This window comes from Mobula hypostoma, chromosome 12 (assembly GCF_963921235.1).
Source record: "Mobula hypostoma chromosome 12, sMobHyp1.1, whole genome shotgun sequence".
NCBI classification, from domain to species: domain Eukaryota; kingdom Metazoa; phylum Chordata; class Chondrichthyes; order Myliobatiformes; family Myliobatidae; genus Mobula; species Mobula hypostoma.
In genome coordinates, this window is record NC_086108.1 from 117,786,452 (window position 1) to 117,808,819 (window position 22,368).

The following is a 22,368-nucleotide window of genomic DNA, read 5'->3' on the forward strand; positions in this document are numbered from 1 at the left end:
CACCCTTGTGGGCACTCGAAAGTTCCAACCAGTGACCTCTTAGTCATGGGCTTCCTACCATTTTCCGATTCCAACTGCGACTGACTGTGTGTGAGTGACTGTCCCTACTTAGATCAAAACAAGCTGCAGACTCCCATAGCTCGGCCCCTCTCTCTCTTAGTAAGAACCAAACAGGAGCCGAGAAAGCCAGCGGCTGACGTCACTCAGGCACTCTCTCTTAAAAATGACAGTCCACGGCAAGACAAACCTAGGGGTTCATCACACCAGGCTGTCCTAAACTCGCCCACCATGGGAAACATCTTTTCCACATCTAATCTGTATAGGCCTTTCAGCATTCGAAAGTTTCAATGAGTCCCCCCCCCCTAAATTCAATTATGTGAAGTACAAAAGGCTGACAGGAGTGAAGGTAAGACCGATTAGAGACAAAGGTGAGAAGATGTACCTGGAGGCTGTGGAAGTGAGCGAGGTCCTCAATGAATACTTCTCTACGGTATTCACCAATGAGAGGGAACTTGATGATGGTGAGGACAAAATGAGTGAGGTTGATGTTCTGGAGCATGTTGATATTAAGGGAGAGGAGGTATTGGAGTTGTTAAAATACATTAGGACAGGTAAGTCTCTGGGGCCTGACGGAATATTCCCCAGGCTGCTCCAAGAGGCGAGGGAAGAGATTGCTGAGCCTCTGGCTAGGATCTTTATGTCCTCGTTGTCCACGGGAATGGTACCAGAGGATTGGAGGGAGGTGAATGTTATCCCCTTGTCCAAAAAAGGTGGTAGGGATAGTCCGGATAATTATAGACTAGTGAGCCTTATGTCTGTGGTGGGAAGCTGTTGGAAAAGATTCTTAGAGATAGGATCTATGGGCATTTAGAGAAACAGGGCAGTACATGTCTAACAAGCCTGATAGAGTTCTTTGAGGAGGTGACCAGGCATATAGATGAGGGTAGTGCAGTGGATGTGATCTATATGGATTTTAGTAAGGCATTTGACAAGGTTCCACACGGTAGGCTTATTCAGAAATTCAGAAGGCATGGGATCCAGGGAAGTTTGGCCAGGTGGATTCAGAATTGGCTTGCCTGCAGAAGGCAGAGGGTCGTGGTGGAGGGAGTACATTCAGAATGGAGGATTGTGACTGGTGGTGTCCCACAAGGATCTGTTCTGGGACCTCTCCTTTTCGTGATTTTTATTAATGACCTGGATGTGGGGTAGAAGTGTGGGTTGGCAAGTTTGCAGATGTCACAATGGTTGGTGGTGTTGTAGATAGTGTAGAGGATTGTCAAAGATTGCAGAGAGATATTGATAGGATGCAGAAGTGGGCTGAGAAGTGGCAGATGGAGTTCAACCCGGAGAAGTGTGAGGTTGTACACTTTGGAAGGACAAACTCCAAGGCAGAGTACAAAGTAAATGGCAGGATACTTGGTAGTGTGGAGGAGCAGAGGGATCTGGAGGGTACATGTCCACAGATCCCTGAAAGTTGCCTCACGGGTAGATAGGGTAGTTAAGAAAGCCTATGGGGTGTTAGTTTTCATAAGTCGAGGGATAGAGTTTAAGAGTCATGATGTAATGATGCAGCTCTATAAAACTCTGGTTAGGCCACAATTGTAGTATTGTGTCCGGTTCTGGTCGCCTCACTATAGGAAGGATGCGGAAGCATTGGAAAGGGTACAGAGGAGATTTACCAGGATGCTGCCTGGTTTAGAGAGTATGGATTATGATCAGAGATTAAGGGAGCTAGGGCTTTACTCTTTGGAGAGAAGGAGGATGAGAGGAGACATGATAGAGGTGTACAAGATAACAAGAGGAATAGATAGAGTGGATAGCCAGCGCCTCTTCCCCAGGGCACCACTGCTCAATACAAGAGGACATGGCTTTAAGGTAAAGGGTAGGAAGTTCAAGGCGGATATTAGAGGAAGGTTTTTTACTCAGAGTTTACTCAGAGTTGGTGCGTGGAATGCACTGCCTGAGTCAGTGGTGGAGGCAGATACACTAGTGAAGTTTAAGAGACTACTAAACAGGTATATGGAGGAATTTAAGGTGGGGTGGGGTTATATGGGATGCAGGGTTTGAGGGTCGGCAGAACATTGCGGATCGAAGGGCCTGTAATGTGCTGTACTGTTCTATATTCTATGTTAAAACTGTTCACAATACTCAAGGTGAGGCCTCACCAGTGCTTTACAAAGCCTTAGCATCACATCTCTGCTCTTGTATTCTAGATCTCTTGAAATGAATGTCAACATTGCATTTGCCTTCCTCCCCAATGACTCTACCTGCAAGTTAACCTTAAGGGTGTTCTGCACAAGGACTCCCAAGTCCCTTTGCATCTCAGACTTTTGGATTTTCTCCCCATTTAGAAAATAGTCTTCACATTTATTTCTACTACCAATGTGCTTGACCATGCATTTTTCAACATTGTATTTCATTTGCCACTTGCATACCCATTCTCCTAATCTATCTAAGTTCTTCTGCAGCCTACCTGTTTCCTCAACACTACTTGCCCCTCGACCAATCTTCGTATCAGCTGCAAACTTGGCAACAAAGCCATCTATTCCATCATCTAAATCATTTATATACAGCATAAAAGAAGTGATCCCAACACTGACCCCTGCAGAACACCTCTAGTCACTGGCAGACAATTAGATAAGGATCCTTTTATTCCCACTTGCTGCTTCCTACCAATCAGCCAATGCTCTAACCATGTTAGTAACTTTTTGTAATAACATGGGCTTTTAACATAAGCAGCCTCATGTGTGGCACCTTATCAAAGGCCTTCTGAAAGTCCAAATATACAACATCAGGAGTTCCAACCCCTTCGTCAGGTAAGATTTTCCCTGAAGTAAACTATGCTGACTTTGTCCTATGTTGTCCTGTGTCAGCAAGTACTCCATAAACTCATCCTTAACAATTAACTCCCAACATCTTCTCAGACACATAGAGGTCAGGCTAACTAGTCTGTAATTTCCTTTCTGTTGCCTTCTTCCTTTCTTAAAGAGTGGAGCGACATTTGCAATTTTACAGTCCTCTAGCACCATGCCAGAGTCGAATGATATTGGAAAGATCATTACTAATGCTTTCTCAAGCTTTAACGCTACCTCTTTCAGAATCCTGGAGTGCAGTTCATCTAGTGTGGGTGACTTATGTACCTTCAAGTCATTCAGCCTTTTGAGCACCTTCTGCCTTGTAATAGTAACTATACTCATTTCTCTTCCCTCACACCCTTCATCATCTGGCACACTGATAGTGTCTTCTGCAGTGAAGACTGATACAAAATGCTCATTTAGTTCATCTGCCATCTCTTTGTCTTTGGACTCATTTTCTAGCGGTTCTATAACCACTGTCACCTCTCTTTTATTTTTTAAGTACCTGAAAAAGCTTTTTCTATCCACTTTGATATTGTTTGACAGTTTGCCTTCATGTTTCAACTTTTCCCTCCTAATGGTTCTTTTAGTTCCTCTCTGTAGGGTTTTAAAAGCTTCCCAATCCTTTATATTCCTGCTAATTTTTGCTTTGTTGTATGCCCTCTCTTTTTCTTTTACATTAGCTTTGACTTCGCTTGTCAGCCACGGTTGTACTATTTTGCTATTTGAATATTCCTTCTATCCTCCACCTTCCTCATTTTTCCCAGAAACACAAGCCCTTGCTAATCTGCTGTCATCCCTGCCAGAATCTCCTTCCGATTTATTTTGGCCAACTCCTCTCTCATGCCACAGTAATTTCCTTTACTCCACTGAAATACTGTTACATTAGACTTCACTCTCTCCCTATCAAATTTCACGTTGAACTCAATCATATTGTGATCACTGCTTCATCAGGGTTCTTTTACCTTCAGCTCCCGAATCACCTCAGTTTCATAACATAACACCCAGTCCAGTGTAGCTGATCTCCTAGTAGGTTCAATGACAAAATGCTCTGAAATGCCATCTTATAGGCATTCAACAAACTCATTCTCTTGAGAACTATTTCCAACCTGATTTTTCCAATTGACCTGCATGTTGAAATTTCCCATGACTATCCCCATTGTCCTTGTGACAACACCTGTTCTATGTACTGTTGTAATCTGTGGTCCACATCCCAGTTACTGTTGGGAGTACTGTATTTAACCGCCTTCAGGGTCTTTTTACCCTTGCAGTTTCTTAACAAGAATTCAACACCTAAACCCGAAGGGGACCAATATCCTGGTGGGAAAGTTTAATAGAGCTGTTAGGGAGGGTTTAAACTAATTTGGCAGGGGGATGGGAACCGGAATGATAGAGCGGAGGAAGGGGAAAACAGAAATAAATCTAAGATAGTGAGCAGTAAAGATGTCAGGAAAGACAGGCAGGTGATGGGGCAAATGTGTAGCCATTGGGATGAGTTACAGTGCAATAAAGTTGCAGTGAAATCAAAGCAAAAAGTATCAAATACTGATCTTAAGGTGTTATACTTAAATGCACGCAGCATAAGGAATAAGGTGGATGATCTTGTTGTACAGCTACAGATTGGCAGGTATGATATTGTGGCCATCACTGGGACCTGGCTAAAGGATGCATGTCTCTGGGAGCTGAACGTCCAAGGATACACGGTGTATCGGAAGGATAGGAAGGTAGGCAGAGGGGGAAGCGTGGCTTTATTGGTAAGAAATGATATTAAATCATTAGAAAGAGGTGATATAGGATCGGAAGGTGAAGAATCTTTATGGGTTGAAATAGGGGTAAAAGGACCCTGATGGCAGTTATTTATAGGCCTCCAAACAGCTGCAGGGATGTGGACTACAAATTACAACTGGAAATAGAAATGGCTTGTCGGAAGGGCAGTGTTATGATAATTGTGGGGGATTTTAACATGCGAGTAGATTGGGAAAATCAGGTCAGCACTGGATCTCAAGAGAGAGAATTTGTAGAATGTCTGTGAGATGGCTTTTTAGAACAGCTTGTTGTTGAGCCCACTAGGGGATCGGCTGTACTGGATTGGGTATTGTGTAATGAACCAGAGGTGTTTGGAGAGATTGAGGTGAAGGAACCCTTAGGAGGCAGTGATCATAACATGATTGAGTTCACTGTGAAATTAGAAAAAGAGAAGCCGAAGTCTGATGTATTTCAGTGGAGTAAAGGAAATTACAGTGGCATGAGAGAGGAACTGGCCAAAGTTGACTGGAAAGAGACACTGGCGGGAAAGACAGCAGAGCAGCAGTGGCTGGAGTTTATGCGAGAAATGAGGAATGTGCAAGACAGGTATATTCCAAAAAAGAAGAAATTTTCGAGTGGAAAAAGTAGGCAACCGTGGTTGACAAGAGAAGTCAAAGCCAAAGTTAATGCAAAAGAGAGGGCTTACAAGGAAGCAAAAATTAGTGGGAAGAGAAAGGATTGGGAAGTTTTTAAAACCTTACGAAAGGAAACTAAGAAGGTCATTAAGAGGGAAAAGATGAACTATGAAAGGAAGCTAGCAAATAATATTGAAGAGGATACTTAAAGGTTTTTCAAGTATATAAAGAGTAAAAGACAGGTGAGAGTAGATATAGGACCGATAGAAAATGATGCTGGAGAAATTGTAATGGAAGATGAGGAGATGGCAGAGGAACTGAATGAGTATTTTGCATCAGTCTTCACTGAGGAAGACATCAGCAGTATACCGGACACTCAAGGGTGGCAGAGAAGAGAAGTGTGCGCAGTCACAATTATGACAGAGAAAGTACTCAGGAAGCTGAATAGGCTAAAGGTAGATAAATCTCCTGGACCAGATGGAAAGCACCCTCGTGTTCTGAAGGAAGTAGCTGTGGAGATTGCGGAGGCATTAGCGATGATCTTACAAAAGTCGATAGATTCTGGCATGGTTCCGGAGGACTGGAGGATTGCAAATGTCACTCCGCTATTTAAGAAGGGGGCAAGGAAGCAAAAAGGAAATTATAGAGCTGTTAGCTTGACATCCGTGGTGGGAAGTTGTTGGAGTCGATTGTCAAGGATGAGGTTACAGAGTACCTGGAGGCATATGACAAGATAGGCAGAACTCAGCATGGACTCCTTAAAGGAAAATCCTGCCTGACAAACCTATTACAATTTTTTGAGGAAATTACCAGTAGGCTAGACAAGGGAGATGCAGTGGATGTTGTATATTTGGATTTTCAGAAGGCCTTTGACAAGATGCCACACATGAGGCTACTTAACAAGATAAGAGCCCATGGAATTACGGGAAAGTTACATACGTGGATAGAGCGTTCTGGTTGGCTACCGGTTACCAGTGGTGTTCCGCAGGGATCAGTGTTGGGGCCACTTCTTTTTACATTGTACATCAACGATTTAGATTATGGAATAGATGGCTTTGTGGCTAAGTTTGCTGACGATACAAAGATAGGTGGAGGGGCCGGTAGTGCTGAGGAAACGGAGAGTCTGCAGAGAGACTTGGATAGATTAGAAGAATGGACAAAGAAGTGGCAAATGAAGTACAATGTTGGAAAGTGTATGGTTATGCACTTTGGCAGAAAAAATAAACGGGCAGACTATTATTTAAATGGGGAAAGAATTCAAAGTTCTGAGATGCAATGGGACTTGGGATTCCTCGTACAGGATACCCTTAAAGTTAACCTCCAGGTTGAGTCAGTAATGAAGAAGGCGAATGCAATGTTGGCATTCATTTCTAGAGGAATAGAGTATAGGAGCAGGGATGTGATGTTGAGGCTCTATAAGGCGCTGGTGGGACCTCACTTGGAGTACTGTGGGCAGTTTTGGTCTCCTTATTTAAGAAAGGATGTGCTGACATTGGAGAGGGTACAGAGAAGATTCACTAGAATGATTCCGGGAATGAGAGGGTTAACATATGAGGAACGTTTGTCTGCTCTTGGACTGTATTCCTTGGAGTTTAGAAGAATGAGGGGAGACCTCATAGAAACATTTCGAATGTTAAAAGGCATGGACAGAGTGGATGTGGCAAAGTTGTTTCCCATGATGGGGGAGTCTAGTACGAGAGGGCATGACTTAAGGATTGAAGGGCGCCCTTTCAGAACAGAAATGTGAAGAAATTGTTTTAGTCAGAGGGTGGTGAATCTGTGAAATTTGTTGCCACAGGCAGCAGTGAAGGCCAAGTCATTGGGTGTATTGAAGGCAGAGATTGATAGGTATCTGAGTAGCCAGGGCATCAAAAGTTATGGTGAGGAGTGGGACTAAATAGGAGAAAATGGATCAGCTCATGATAAAATGGCGGATCAGACTCGATGGGCCGAATGGCCTACTTCTGCTCCTTTGTCTTATGGTCTTATGATCTTCTGATGCGCTGCCATATCTTTCTACTGATTTGATGCCAATTATGTCCCATCATCTGCCTGCCTTCCCTAACAGTCTGACTGCACGCTATCTCTGCTTTTTTTTTACCATCCATCTTCTGCTGAGTGACTTCACTCCAGTTAACAACCCCTGCCAAATTAGTTTAAACCCTCCCCAACAACTTTGACAAACCTGTCCACAGGAATATTGGTTCCCCTTGGGTTCAGGTGCAATGGGTCACTTTTGAACGGGTCATATCCCCCCAGAGGAGATCCCAATGATCCAGGAACCTAAAGCCCTGCCCCCTGCACCAGCTTCTCAGCTTCTCATCCTGTTTCTCAGTCAGGTGGGGCACAGACAGCAATCCAGAAATTACTACCTGGAACCTCCTGCTTCTCAGCTTTCTGCCTAGCTCTCTAAATTCTCTTTTCATGACCTCTTTGCTTTTTTCCCTATACCATTGGAATTAATATGTACCAAGACATTTGGCAGCTCACCCTCCCTCTCCAAAATGTTGTGGACGCAATCCGAGACATACCTGATCCTGGCACCTGGGAGGCAACATACCATCCAGGTGTCCTGTTCAAGTCCACAGATTCTTCTGTCTGTTCCTCTGACAATTGAGTCCCCTATCACTACTGCTCCCCTCTTCCCCCTGTTTCCCCTTCTGCACCAAAGACCTATGTTCAGTGCCCGTAACGCGGTCTCAGTGGTGTTTCCCTGGGCGGTCATCCTCCACAACAGTATCCAAAGCAGTGTACTTATTATTGAGGGGAATGGACACAGGGGAGCTCTGCTCTAACTGTCTATTCACATCTCCGTTTCTCCTGACAGTCACCCAGCTACTCTCTCCTGCAACTTAGGGATGACTGCTTCCCTGAAACTCTGATCGATTATCTCCTCACTCTCCCATCCAAGTTGAAGGTCATCTAGCTACTGCTCCAGAACCCTAAGACGGTTTTTGAAAAGCTACAGCCAGATGCATTTCACACAGATGTAGTTCCCTGGAAGACTCTGGGTCTCCCAGGACTCCAACATCCAACATGAAGAACACACAACAGCTATTTACTACACTAGGTACAGTAAGAGAGAAAAAAAGGAGGAACCTTAACAAAATCTTACCCAGAGTCAATGTCTCTTCTGAGCCGAAGCTTCCTTTGAGTCAAAGCCTGACACTCCTACCTCACCACTGGCCTACTCCCAACAATCACCATCCCGCTCATCCCTTTGTCTCTTTCAAACAGGCGTTGACGACCTGTGGGAAACTTCATCATTGTGGCCTGCTGCTACCGCTGATTGGGCCGTCAGAATCTATGGCTATATGAAAACTTAAGCCCCCATGATCACTGTTCCAAAACTGCACTCCCACTGAAACTCCAATCACCTTGCCAGGATTATTTCTGATACCAGTTTAGTTTGACCTCTTGCCCGGTTGAGCTATCTAAATACTGTGTCAAAAAGACCTGCTGGGTGGAGCTAACACATTCTGCTACATCTATTCCTCTGGCACTGAGGGAGTTATGGACAGTACTGGGGAAATTAACGGCTCCAACTGAACTATCTATTTGCTTTTATATCTTTCCTTCATCCATTAACATATCCATTTCACTCTGTCCCACTGACTATTTGGAGGCCTAAAGTATCACCCCATCATATTAATTGTAATATCCCGGTGAACCTTTTCTCCACCCTCTCGAAGCATCTATATTCTTCCTGTATTGCAGTGACCAGAACTGCAGAAAATTGTCCAAATGTGGCCTGACCAAAGTTCTACACAGCTGCAACATCACTTTGACTGAACCGATGAAGGCAAGCTTGCTGTACTTACTATCTGCTTCTGTAACCAATTTTAGGGAGTGTTGGACATCATTAATACGGGTATTAATGCACAACAGACATAATCAATACAGTACAGACAAGGTTTAGAAGTGGTGAGGCGCTCCAGATATGGGCTACAGGTGATAATGTCAGATTATAACACATTGGGGCCATGGGCAATAGCACACTGCAGACTTGGACACCATTGCCTATATTTATTTTCTGGGGGATTTCACTGCCTTTGTTGAATTCACCTCATTCTTTTCTCTGTTTCCAGGACTTGGCTCAATACGTGAATGAGGTAAAGCGTGACAGTGAGACCCTTCGAGAGATCACCCAATTTCAGCACTGCATAGATAACCTGGTGAGTGAGTGAGGGTCAGAACCCTTGACCCACCTCCCCACCACGTTCTGCTGCCTTTGCTTCTCTAAGCTGTGATTGAGTGACAATATCTGTGTTACAGAATCAGCCGCTGGCGTCCTATGGACGGCCCAAGGTAGATGGAGAGCTGCGCATACTCACCCTGGATAAACGAGGACGACAGGACCGGTGAGTGACAAGGTCCCACTGTTGAGGAGAGAGCTGATCACAGTTACAATGTGGCTGATAACACAACTGTTAATGTTGCTAGCCTCTAAATGCACACACACTGTGACTATGACTGTGCATACAACAGCTGTATCAAATTTCCTGGAATAGCAGCTCACTTCCATCTCTGTCGCTCCCTAAATCTCCTGTTGTCCTGTCCTGCCTGTTCACTGATGCAAGGAATAACAAGTGATAGCCAATGTTTGGGGGGGGGGGGGGTCCCTGATGTCACTGTGAACAGCATTGATCTCGGTGATTGCCAGTACACCATAATGTCACTGTGAACATCAGTGGTCTCCACAATTAGCCAGTGTACCATGATGTCACTGTTAATGGCAGTGATCTCAGTGGTTGCCAGTATACTATGATGTCACTGTGAACAGCAGTGATCTCGGTGATTGCTATTGCATTAGAACCTCTTGCAATTGCCTTTCGAGAATCTCCAAATATTACTGGGATAACTCGGGGTTTAAAGTCCCATAAATTATCACTCTATGCTGATGATTTACTTTTATATATTTCTAATCCTCAAAAATCCATCCCGGCTGTTTTAGAGTTATTAGCACAATTTGGTCTTTTTTCAGGTTATAAATTAAATCTTAGTAAGAGTGAACTCTTTCTGATTAATAAACAACTTCCCTTTTATTATAAATTTCCATTTAAATTGATTAATAATTATTTTTCATATCTTGGGATTAAAATTACTTGTAAATACAAAGATTTATTTAAGACTAACTTTTTACCATTAATAGACCATATTACTCAACTTTCATCTAAATGGTTTCCTTTATATTTAACTTTGATTGGTCATATTAATGCAGTTAAGATGTTTTTTTTGCCAAAATTTATATATATATTTCAGGCATTACCAATCTTTGTTCCAAAATCTTTTTTTGACAAAGTTGACTCTAAAATTTCTTCATTTATTTGGCAGAATAAAAACCCGAGACTGGGTAAAATACATTTACAGAAAGCTAAGAGAGATGGAGGCTTAGCATTACCTAACTTTAGATTTTATTATTGGGCAATTAATATTCGACATATGAAATTCTGGTTACTGGACCAGGATATACTATCCATTCCTAAATGGGTAGTATTGGAATTACAATCTGTTCAGGGTTTTACACTTGGCTCTATTTTAGGTTCCTCTCTTCCTTTTGATTGGAAACGCCTTAAACAGGTGTCTAACCCGATAGTTAAATATACCTTGCGTATTTGGTTTCAATTCAGAAAATTTTTTGATCTTAATCAATTTGGGTTAGCGATTCCTATTTTAGGTAACATATTTTTTCCTCCCTCTTTTACGGATCGTGCTTTTCAAACTTGGAAGACTAAGGGTATTTCACGGTTTTTGGATTTATTTTTAGATGGTTCCCTTATGTCTTTTGAACAATTATCTAATAAATATAACTTATCAAGAATACATTTTTTTAGATATCTACAAGTTAGAAATTTCCTAAGTACTATACTTTCTTCCTTTCCAATGCTTCCTCCTACATACATTTTAGATACTATAATCAACCTTAATCCATGTCAGAAAGGTGCATCGGCTATGATTTATAATATTATTATGAAACTTAGGAAAGCTCCATTTGATAAGATTAGGGTAGATTGGGAACAGGAATTGGGGTTTACCATTTCCGTGGATGACTGGGGGCAGATTTTACAATTAGTCAATACTTCCTCTATCTGTGCTAAACATTCCCTAATTCAATTTAAAGTTGTTCATAGAGCACATATGTCCAAAGATAAGTTAGCGCGCTTTTATTCTCATATTAATCCTTTTTGTGATAGATGTCCAGGGCAGATAGCCTCTTTAACTCATATGTTTTGGTCTTGCCCTACTTTGGAAACTTTTTGGAGAGACATTTTTAATATTATCTCCAAGGTATTGAATATAGATATCTCTCCTTACCCTATTACTGCTACCTTTGGACTACCTAAAATTTCCAGTAATCTCTCCCCTTCAGCCCGTAGAATGATTGCATTTCTTACTTTAATGGCGAAAAGATGTATCTTACAACATTGGAAAGAGCTTAATGCTCCAACTACCTTTTTTTGGTTTTCTCAGACGATATTATGCTTGAATCTGGAGAAAATTAGAAGCAATCTTTATGACTCCTCATTTAAATTTGAACAGACTTGGAGATCTTTTATTCAATATTTTCATTTAATGTAATATATACCCTTCTTGTTTTTTTCACTGTTTTTAATGGAGGTCGGGATTGAGGACGTGATTTTAAGTTTAACTCTGTTTGGTTTCAAGTTAGCCCATTGCTTTGCTTTGCTTTTAGTTAGTTGCACGATTTTTTTTTGGGGGGGGGGTTTCCTTTTCTCTATTGATATATATATAAAATTAGTATACTATTATGTTACCTTGGTATGTTATGTTTAAATTACATTGTTTGTAGTATTTTTTTTGTATTAATATCTTCTGTAATTTTATTATATTCTAACAGTGTATTAGTGTCTATATGGCTTACCTTTTTGTATACTTATTTAATAAAAAGATTTAAAAAGAAAGATCTCGGTGATTGCCAGTGCACCAGGATGTCACTGTGAACAGCAGTGATCTCGGTGATTGCCAGTGCACCAGGGTGTCACTGTGAACAGCAGTGGTCTCCACAATTTGCCAGTGTACTGTGATATCACTGTGAACAGCAGTGGTACCATGATTTGCCAGTGTACCATGATGTCACTGTGAACAGCAGTGATCTCAGTGATTGCCAGTGCACCGTGATGTCACTGTGAACAGCAGTGATCTCGGTGATTGCCAGTGCACCGTGATGTCACTGTGAACAGCAGTGATCTCGGTGATTGCCAGTGCACCGTGATGTCACTGTGAACAGCAGTGACCTCGGTGATTGCCAGTGCACCAGGGTGTCACTGTGAACAGCAGTGGTCTCCACAATTTGCCAGTGTACTGTGATATCACTGTGAACAGCAGTGGTACCATGATTTGCCAGTGTACCATGATGTCACTGTGAACAGCAGTGATTTCAGTGATTGCCAGTGCACCGTGATGTCACTGTGAACAGCAGTGATCTCGGTGATTGCCAGTGCACCGTGATGTCACTGTGAACAGCAGTGATCTCGGTGATTGCCAATGCACCAGGGTGTCACTGTGAACAGCAGTGGTCTCCACAATTTGCCAGTGTACTGTGATGTCACAGTGAACAGCAGTGATCTCAGGGATCTACCAATGTAGTGCTCCACCCTATCCTGATACAATGAGACATCAGTCCTCTTGTTACCTCCTCTGTCCTCCACACTCTGGAGAAACATGCAGCTCACACCCTTAGGGTATAACTCACATTCCAAGTAGCCTCTCCCCTTATAGAGAGTGTCCTACAGTGCCTGAGGGGAGCTAAAGTGTGATGGAACAAGTCAGTGCTCTTGTATGGAGCTGTCTATTTCCGTTGCTGACACATATTCTCTCTTGGTTCAGTTACGCCTTTCTGTTCGACAAAGCAGTGATTGTGTGTAAGAGGCGAGGAGACATCTATGAAATGAAGGAAATTATCGACCTGTGCAGCTACAAGATCACCAACAATCCAACCACAGATAAGGAAAACAAGAAGGTATGTGAATTACTGGTGCTCCGTGTTATCAACTCTCTTTGCCAGGAACCGCACTCTACTTTCTTCACTAATTACCCCCTCCTACGTAGTCCTCAATTGTCCATTTCATCCATGTGCCTATCTAAAGGTCTCTCAAATGTTCCTAATGCATCTACTTCTACCAACACCCCTGGCAGCATGTTTCACACAGCTACCACTGTTAAATATACCCTACTTTTGATATATCCCCTATACTTTCCAGCAATCACCTTAAAGTGATGTTGTTTCATATTAGCCATTTGTGACCTGAGAAAAAGGCATCGGCTCTCCTCTAACGATGCCTCTAATTATTTTGTACACCTCTATCAAGTCACCTTTCAACCTCCTTCAAAGCAAAAAGCCCTGGCAACCATTCCCATAAGACATGCTCTCTAAGCCAGGCAGCATCCTGGTAAATCTCCTCTGTGTCCTCTCTAACGCTTCCACGTCCTTCCTACAACGAAGTGAAAAGAACTGAACACAATACTCCCAAGAGTAGTCTAACCAGAGTTTTCTAGTGCTGCAACATTACCTCACAGTAATTCCATGAGAAATGAAGGTCAGCACACCATATGCTTTCTTCCCCATTTCTCAGCCCAGCTCTGCATCCTATCAATGTCCCATTGTAATCTGTAACAAGCTTCTACACTCTCTACAACACCACCAGCATGTGTGTTATCTGCAGAGTTCCTCATCCAAATCAAAAGACCACAGGACCATAAGACAAAGGAGCAGAATTAGGCAATTTGAGCGATTGAGTCTGCCCCACCATTGTGGCTGATTTATTATCCCTCTCAACCCCATTCTCCTGCCTTCTCCCCATAACCTTTGATGCCTTGACTAATCAAGTATCTATCAACCTCTGCTTTAAATATACTTAATGACTTGGCCTCCTTAATGAATTTTAGAGATTCACCACCCTTAGGCTAAAGAAATTCCTCTTCATCTAAATGGACGCTCCTCTATTCGGAGGCTGTGCCCTCTGGTTCTGGACTCTCTCCACTATTGGAGGCATCCTCTCCACATCCACTCAGTTGAGGACTTTATATTTTATACTTTATTGTCGCCAAACAATTGGTACTAGAACGTACAATGATCACAGTGATATTTGATTCTGCGCTTCACACTCTCTGGATTACAAATATTAAATATTAAAATAATAAAAATAGCTAAACTTAGTAAATATTAAAAATTTAAATTATAAATCATAAATAGAAAATAGAAAAATGGGAAGTAAGGTAGTGCAAAAAAACCGAGAGGCAGGTCCGGATATTTCAATACTTTCAAGTACTTTCAATACTCGATAGGTTTCAGTAAGAACCCCACCACCCATTCTTCTAAACTCCAGTGAGTATGAGCCCAGAGTCATCAAATGCTCCTCAGACATTAACTCTTTCATTCTCTGAATCATTCTCGTGTACCTCTTCTGGATCTTCCCTAATGCCAGCACATCTTTTCTTAGATAAGGGGCCCAAAACTGCTCACAATACTCCAAGTACAGTCTGACCAATGCCTGAAAACCCCAGCATTACATCCTTGCTCTTATATTCTAGTCCTCTCAAATTGAATGATAACATTGCATTTGCCATCCTTACCAGTGACCAAACTTGCAAGTTAATCTTTAGGAAATCCTGCCCAAGGACAACCAAATCCATTTGCACCTCTGATTTTTGATTTTTTTCTCTGTTTAGAAAATAGTCTACACGTTTATTCCATATTTCATCTTTTCTCCCTTTATGGATTTTTAGTTACCTTCTGTTGGTTTTTAAAAAGCTTCCTAATACTCTAAATTTCCACCAATTTTTGCTATAGAATTATAGAACACTACAGTACAGAAACAGGCCCTTTGGCCTTTGTAGTCTATTAATCTGCCTCATCCCATTCGACTTGCACCCAGACTATTGTCTTCCATGTACCTATCCAAATTTCTCTTGAATGGTGAAATCAACTCTGTATCCACTACTTGTGGTGGTAACTCATTCCACACACTCATCTCCCTCTGAGAGAAGAAGTACTCCCTCATGTTACATTAAACATTTCACCTTTCACCCTTAACGCATGACCTTGACACCAAGATCGGGGTATAGTGGACAGTGAGGAAGGCTATCATGGCTTGCACAGGATCTGGACCAGCTGGAAAAATGGGCTGAAAAGTAGCAGATAGAATTCAACGCAGACAAGTGTGAGGTGTTGCACTTCGGTAGGACCAGCTAGGGTAGATCTTACACAGTAAATGGTAGGACAGTGAGGAGTTTGATAGAACAAAGGGATCTGGAAATGCAGGTTCATAATTCATTGAAAGTGGCATCATGGGTAGATAGGGTCGTAAAGAAAGTTTTTGGCACATTGGCCTTCATAAATCAATGTATTGAGAGCAGGAGATGGGATGTTATGTTGAAGTTGTAGAAGACGTTGGTGAGGCCTAATTTGGAGTATTGTCTGCAGTCTGGTCACCTAACTACAGGAAAGATGTAAATAAATTTGAAAGAGTCATCCTAGGAACAGGGCATTGATGATATCACACTTAGAGTGTTGTGTGCAGTTCTGGTTCATCATACACGTAGATATAATTAATCTAGAGAGTGCGCAGAAAAGAAATCACAAATAAATTCCTTGCACCTGCATTGGAGAGACTGGTATAGGCTGGGACTGTTTCCCTGCAACAAAGGAGGTTGGGGTGGGAGGGTGGAGCTAATAAAGGTTCAAATGATCATGAAGAGCATAGTTACGCTAGAATGTCACAGTCTTTTTTCTGGGGTAGAGGAGAGTAAAGATAGAGGGCATAGGTTTATAGTGAAAGTTGATGTTGTGTACTTGGATTTTCAGAAGGCCTTTGTCAAGGTGCCACACATGAGGCTGCTTAACAAGCTACGAGCCCATGGTATTACAGGAAAGATTCTAGCATGGATAAAACAGTGGCTGATTTGCAGGAGGCACAGAATGGGAATAAAGGGAGCCATTTCTGTGGCATCTCACTGGGGTCCATGTTGGGACCGATACTTCATGTTGCATGTCAGTGATTTGGATGAAGAAATTTATGGCTTTGTTACAAAGTTTGCTGATGATATGAAGATAGTTGGAGAGGCAGGGAGTTTTGAAGAAGTAGAGAGGCTACGGAAGGACTTATATTGGGTAAATGGGCAAAGAAATGGCAGATGGAATAAAGTGGAAGTTTATGGTCATGCACATTGGTAGAAGAAATGAAAGGGTTGACTATTTTCTAAATGGAGAGAAGATACAAAAACTGAAGTGCAAAGGGACTAGGGAATCCTTGTGCAGGATTCCTGAAAGGTTAATTTGCAGGATGAGTCAGTGGTGGGGAAGGCAAATGTGATGTTAGCATTCATTCCATGAGGACTAGAATATAAAAGCAATGATGTAAAGTTGAGACTTTTTTGAGCTCTGGTGACACCTCACTTGGAGTATTGTGAGCAGTTTTGGGCCCCTTATCTTAGAAAGGACATGCTGAAACTGGAGAGGGTTCAAAGGAGGTTCACAAAAATGATTCCAGGATTGACTGGCTTGTCATAAGAAAAGCATTTGATGACTCTGGGCCTGTATTTGCTGGAATTCAGAAGAACAAAGGGTGACCTCATTGAAACCTATTAAATGGTGAAAAGCTTTGACAGAGTAGATGTGGAGAGGATGTTTTCTGTGGTGAGACAATCTAGGACCAGACGACACAGCCTTTTAGAATGGAGATGACGAGAAATTTCATTAGTCAGAGAGTAGTTAATATGTGGAGTTCTTTGCCACAGGCAGTTGTGGAGGCCAAGACTTTATGTATATTGAAGGCAGAGATTGATAGATTCTTGATTGGTCAGGGTATGAAGGGATACAGGGAGAAGACAGGAGAGGGCAATTGGGTCAGCCATGATGAAATGCCAGATGCAATCCTCTATCTTCTAGTCTTATGGTCTATGGAAAGAATAAAGAGTTCAAAAGAGTTCCCAACAGAAAGGTACTGGCAGTAAATGCCAGAGGAAGTGGTAGCTTCAAGTGCCACAGTTCCTGAGGAGACATTGGATTGTGCATAAATAGGCACTTGGAAAGGACCAATAAAATGAACTTGTGTTTACGTGGAGCAACCATTGCTGGAGTGGCCATTGTATGAGTGAGCCAATGTTAGAGTGGGGAGTACAGGCCTTGGCTCATCGAGTTTCGGCAAGGAGAGGCGTAGCCCACAAGTAGAATTCTTTGCAATTATTTATTCAAACTTATTACAAATTTAGAGCACTTGGGATATCAGACAGGATACTGGAATGCTCCTCTTGCCGGATGTCAGAAGGCAGAGAGTTCTCCAGTGTCCATGATGACTACATCTGCAAGAAATGCATCCAGCTGCAGCTTCTAACAGATTGTGTTAAGGAGTTGGAGATGAAACTGAATGAACTCCTGATCCAGTGAGTGAGTGGGCCAGTGAAGGAGTGGAACTTGGAGGCTTTGACTCGAGAGGCTTCGACGAGAAGAGGCGGAGGACAAGCTAGCTCGCAGTTAGTCTTTACAATGTCTCCTGAGACGGTGATGTGCCTCTCATGTGAGATGTGGCAGTCTTGGGGGAACAACCCTCTCACGCAGAATCACATCTGCCAGAAGTGCACACGGCTGGGTGATCTGGAAGACCATGTAAGGAATCGAGAGCAGCAGCTGGATGACCTTCAACTCATAAGGGAGAATGAGGCAGTCATAGATGAAAGCTACAGGGAGGTAGTCACACCCAGGCTGTCAGAAGCAGGTCGTTGGGTGACCGTCAGAGGGGGAAAAGCGAAGATGAGTAGACAGGTAGTGCAGAGCACCCCTGTAGCCATTCCCCTGAATAATAAGTTTACCGTCCTGGATACTGTTGGCGGGGACGACCGACCAGGTGTGAGTCACAGTGGCAGGGCCTCCGGCACTGAGTCTGACCCGGTGGTGCAGAAGGGTGGGACGGAGAAGAGGGGAGCTGTTGTCATTGGAGACTCTATAGTTAGGGGAGCAGACAGGAGATTTTGTGGACGTGAGAAGGACACCCGCATGGTTTGTTGCCTCCCGGGTGCCAGGGTCCGGGATGTCTCTGACTGGGTGCACGACATCCTGGTACGAGAGGGAAAGCAACCAGAAATCGTGATACATGTTGGGACAAACGACATAGGCAGGAAGAGGGATGAGGTCCTGAAGTGTGAGTTTCGGGAACTAGGCAGAAGGCTGAAGAACAGGACCTCAAAGATGACGTTCTCAGGATTGCTGCCACTGCTATGTGACAGAGATGGTAAGAATTGGAGGAGATGGCAGTTGAATGCATGGCTGAGGAGTTGGTGCAGGGAGCAGAGTTTTAGATTTTTAGATCATTGGGATCTCTTCTGGGGAAGGTGGGACCTGTACAGATTGGATGGGTTGCACCTGAACTCGAGGGGGAGCAATATCCTTGCAGGTAGGTTTGCTAGCATGGTTCGGGAGGGTTTAAACTAATTTACGAGGGGGATGGGACCCAGAGCGATAGAGCAGTGAAAGGAGTGCATGGAGTAAAGCCAGATCTAACATACAGAGAGGCTTTGAGGACAGAGAAGCAGAATAAACGGTGTAAAGACAGTAAGGTAGAAGGGCTGAAATGTGTGTACCTCAATGCAAGAAGCATCAGGAACAAAGGTGATGAACTGAGAGCTTGGATACATACATGGAATTATGATGTAGTGGCCATTACAGAGACTTGGCTGGCACCAGAGCAGGAATGGATTCTCAATATTCCTGGATTTCAGTGCTTTAAAAGGGATTGAGAGGGCGGAAAAAGGGGAGGAGCGGTGGCATTGCTGGTCAGGGATACTATTACAGCTACAGAAAGGGTGGGTAATGTAGCAGGATCCTGTTTTGAGTCAATATGGGTGGAAGTCAGGAACAGTAAGGGAGCAGTTACTCTACTGGGGGTATTTTATAGGCCCCCTGGTAGCAGCAGAGATACAGAGGAGCAGATTGGGAGGCAGATTTTGGAAAGGTGCAAAAATAACAGGGTTGTTAACATGGGTGACTTTAACTTCCCTGATATTGATTGGCACCTGATTAGTTCCAAGGGTTTAGATGGGGCAGAATTTGTTAAGTGTGTCCAGGATGGATTCCTGTCACAGTATGTGGACAGGCCGACCAGGGGGAATGCCATACTAGATCTAGTACTAGGTAATGAACCGGGTCAGGTCACAGATCTCTCAGTGGGTGAGCATCTGGGGGACAGTGACCACCGCTCCCTGGCCTTTATAATTATCATGGTAAAGGACAGAATCAAAGAGGACACGAAAATTTTTAATTGGGGAAAGGCAAATTATGAGGCTATAAGGCTAGAACTTGCGGGTGTGAATTGGGATGATGTTTTTGCAGGGAAATGTACTATGGACATGTGGTCGATGTTTAGAGATCTCTTGCAGGATGTTAGGGATAAATTCGTCCCGGTGAGGAAGATAAAGAATGGTCGGATGAAGGAACCATGGGTGACAACTGAGGTGGAAAATCTAGTCAGGTGGAAGAAGGCAGCATACATGAGGTTTAGGAAGCAAGGATCAGATTGGTCTATTGAGGAATATAGGGAAGCAAGATAGGAGCTTAAGAAGGGGCTGAGAAGAGCAAGAAGGGGGCATGAGAAGGCCTTGGCGAGTAGGGTAAAGGAAAACCCCAAAGCATTCTTCAATTATGTGAAGAAAAAAAGGATGACAAGAGTGAAGGTAGGACCGATTAGAGATAAAGGTGGGAAGATGTGCCTGGAGGCTGTGGAAGTGAGTGAGGTCCTCAATGAATACTTCTCTTCGGTATTCAGCAATGAGAGGGAACTTGATGATGGTGAGGACAATATGAGTGAGGTTGATGTTCTGGAGCATGTTGATATTAAGGGAGTGGAGGTGTTGGAGTTGTTAAAATACATTAGGACGGATAAGTCCCCGGGGTCTGACGGTATATTCCTCCGCCTGCTCCACAAGGCAAGGGAAGAGATTGCTGATCCTCTGGCTAGGATCTTTATGTCCTCGTTGTCCACGGAAATGGCACCGGAGGATTGGAGGGAGGCGAATGTTAGTCCCCTTGTTCAAAAAAGGTAGTAGGGATAGTCCGGGTAATTATAGACCAGTGAGCTTTACGTCTGTGTTGGGAAAGCTGTTGGGAAAGATTCTTAGAGATAGGATCTATGGGCATTTAGAGAATCATAGTCTGATCAGGGACAGTCAGCATGGCTTTGTGAAGGGCAGATTGTGTCTAACAAGCCTGATAGAGTTCTTTGAGGAGGTGACCAGGCATATAGATGAGGTTAGTGCAGTGGATGTGATCTATATGGATTTTAGTAAGGCATTTGACAAGGTTCCACATGGTAGGCTTTTTCAGAAAGTCAGAAGGCATGGGATCCAGGGAAGTTTGGCCAGATGGATTCAGAATTAGCTTGCCTGCAAAAGGCAGAGGGTGGTGGTGGAGTGAGTACATTCAGATTGGAGGATTGTGACTAGTGGTGTCCCACAAGGATCTATTCTGGGACCTCTACTTTTCGTGATTTTTATTAACGACCTGGATGTGGGGGTAGAAGGGTGGGTTGGCGAGTTTGCAGATGACACAAAGTTAGATAGATAGTGTAGAGGATTGTCAAAGTTTGCAGAGAGACATTGATAGGATGCAGAAGTGGGCTGAGAAGTGGCAGATGGAGTTCAACCCGGAGAAGTGTGAGGTGGTACACTTTGGAAGGACAAACTCCAAAGCAGAGTACAAAGTAAATGGCAGGATACTTGGTAGTGTGGAGGAGCAGAGGGATCTGGGGGGTACATGTCCACAGATCCCTGAAAGTTGCCTCACAAGTGGATAGGGTAGTTAAGAAAGCTTATGGGGTGTTAGCTTTCATAAGTCGAGGGATAGAGTTTAAGAATCGCGATGTAATGATGCAGCTCTATAAAACTCTGGTTAGGCCACACTTGGAGTACTGTGTCCATTTCTGCCACCTCACTATAGGAAGGATGTGGAAGCATTGGAAAGGATTCAGAGGAGATTTACCAGGATGCTGCCTGGTTTAGAAAGTATGCATTATGATCAGAGATTAAGGGAGCTAGGGATTTACTCTTTGGAGAGAAGGAGGATGAGAGGTGACATGATAGAGGTGTACAAGATAATAAGAGGAATAGATAGAGTGGAGAGCCAGCACCTCTTCCCCAGGGCACCACTGCTCAATACAAGAGGACGTGGCTTTAAGGTAAGGGGTGGGAAGTTCATGGGGGATATTAGAGGAAGGTTTTTTACTCAGAGAGTGGTTGGTGCGTGGAATGCACTGCCTGAGTCAGTGGTGGAGGCAGATACACTAGTGAAGTTTAAGTGACTACTAGACAGGTACATGGAGGAATTTAAGGTGGGGGCTTATATGGGAGGCAGGGTTTGAGGGTTGGCACAATATTGTGGGCCGAAGGGCCTGTACTGTGCTGTCCTATTCTATGTTCTATTCTGGAGGCTGACGAGTTAATAGACAGAGAGGTTTTTACACTCAAGGTGCAGAACACAGGTAACAGGGTGATCATCGGGATAGGGAAAGGGGGTAGACAACCAGTGCAGAGTACCCCTGTGGGCATACCTCTCAAAAATAAGTATACTGCTTTGGATTATATTGGAAGGAATGATTTAGGTGGTGATGATCTAGCAGCAGAAAGCCGCACCAGTCAGGTCTCTGGCATTGAGTCTGTCTCTGTGGCTCAGAAGGGAAGCAGGGAGAAGAAGAGAGCTGTACTGATAGGGGATTCATTGGTTAGAGTACAGAAAGGAGGCTCTGTGGACAAGAGCAAGATTCCCAGATGGTATGTTGCCTCCCAGGTGCTGGGGTCAGGGAAGTCTTAGATCGAGTCCACAGCATTCTGAAGCGGGAGGGTGAACAGTCAGAGGTCGTGGTCACTTCTGTACCAATGAAATGATTAGGACCTGTGATAATGTCCTGCAAGGTGAGTTCAGGGAGTTAAATGCTAAGTTAAAGGACAGTGCCTCCAGAGTTGTGATCTCAGGATTGCTACCCATGTCATGTGTTAGTGAGGCCAGAAATAGGAAGATCATATAATTTAATACGTGGCTAAAGATTTAGTGTAGGAGAGAGGACTTCAGATTTTTAGATCATTGGATCCATTCCAGGGATGGTGGAATCTGTACAGAAGGGATAGTT

General features: G+C 43.4%; 1 protein-coding gene across 3 annotated transcripts in view; it reads left to right on the forward strand.

The window, feature by feature from the left end:
* The window catches only part of LOC134355083 (guanine nucleotide exchange factor VAV3), a 398,893-nt gene that overhangs the window by 186,559 nt on the left and 189,966 nt on the right, over positions 1 to 22,368 (forward strand). For all 3 annotated transcript variants that reach the window (XM_063064827.1, XM_063064829.1, XM_063064828.1), the window contains 3 exons: positions 9,325 to 9,411; positions 9,512 to 9,597; positions 13,085 to 13,217. In XM_063064827.1, the coding sequence (XP_062920897.1) occupies positions 9,325 to 9,411; positions 9,512 to 9,597; positions 13,085 to 13,217 (306 nt within the window). The remainder of the gene's footprint in view (positions 1 to 9,324; positions 9,412 to 9,511; positions 9,598 to 13,084; positions 13,218 to 22,368) is intronic.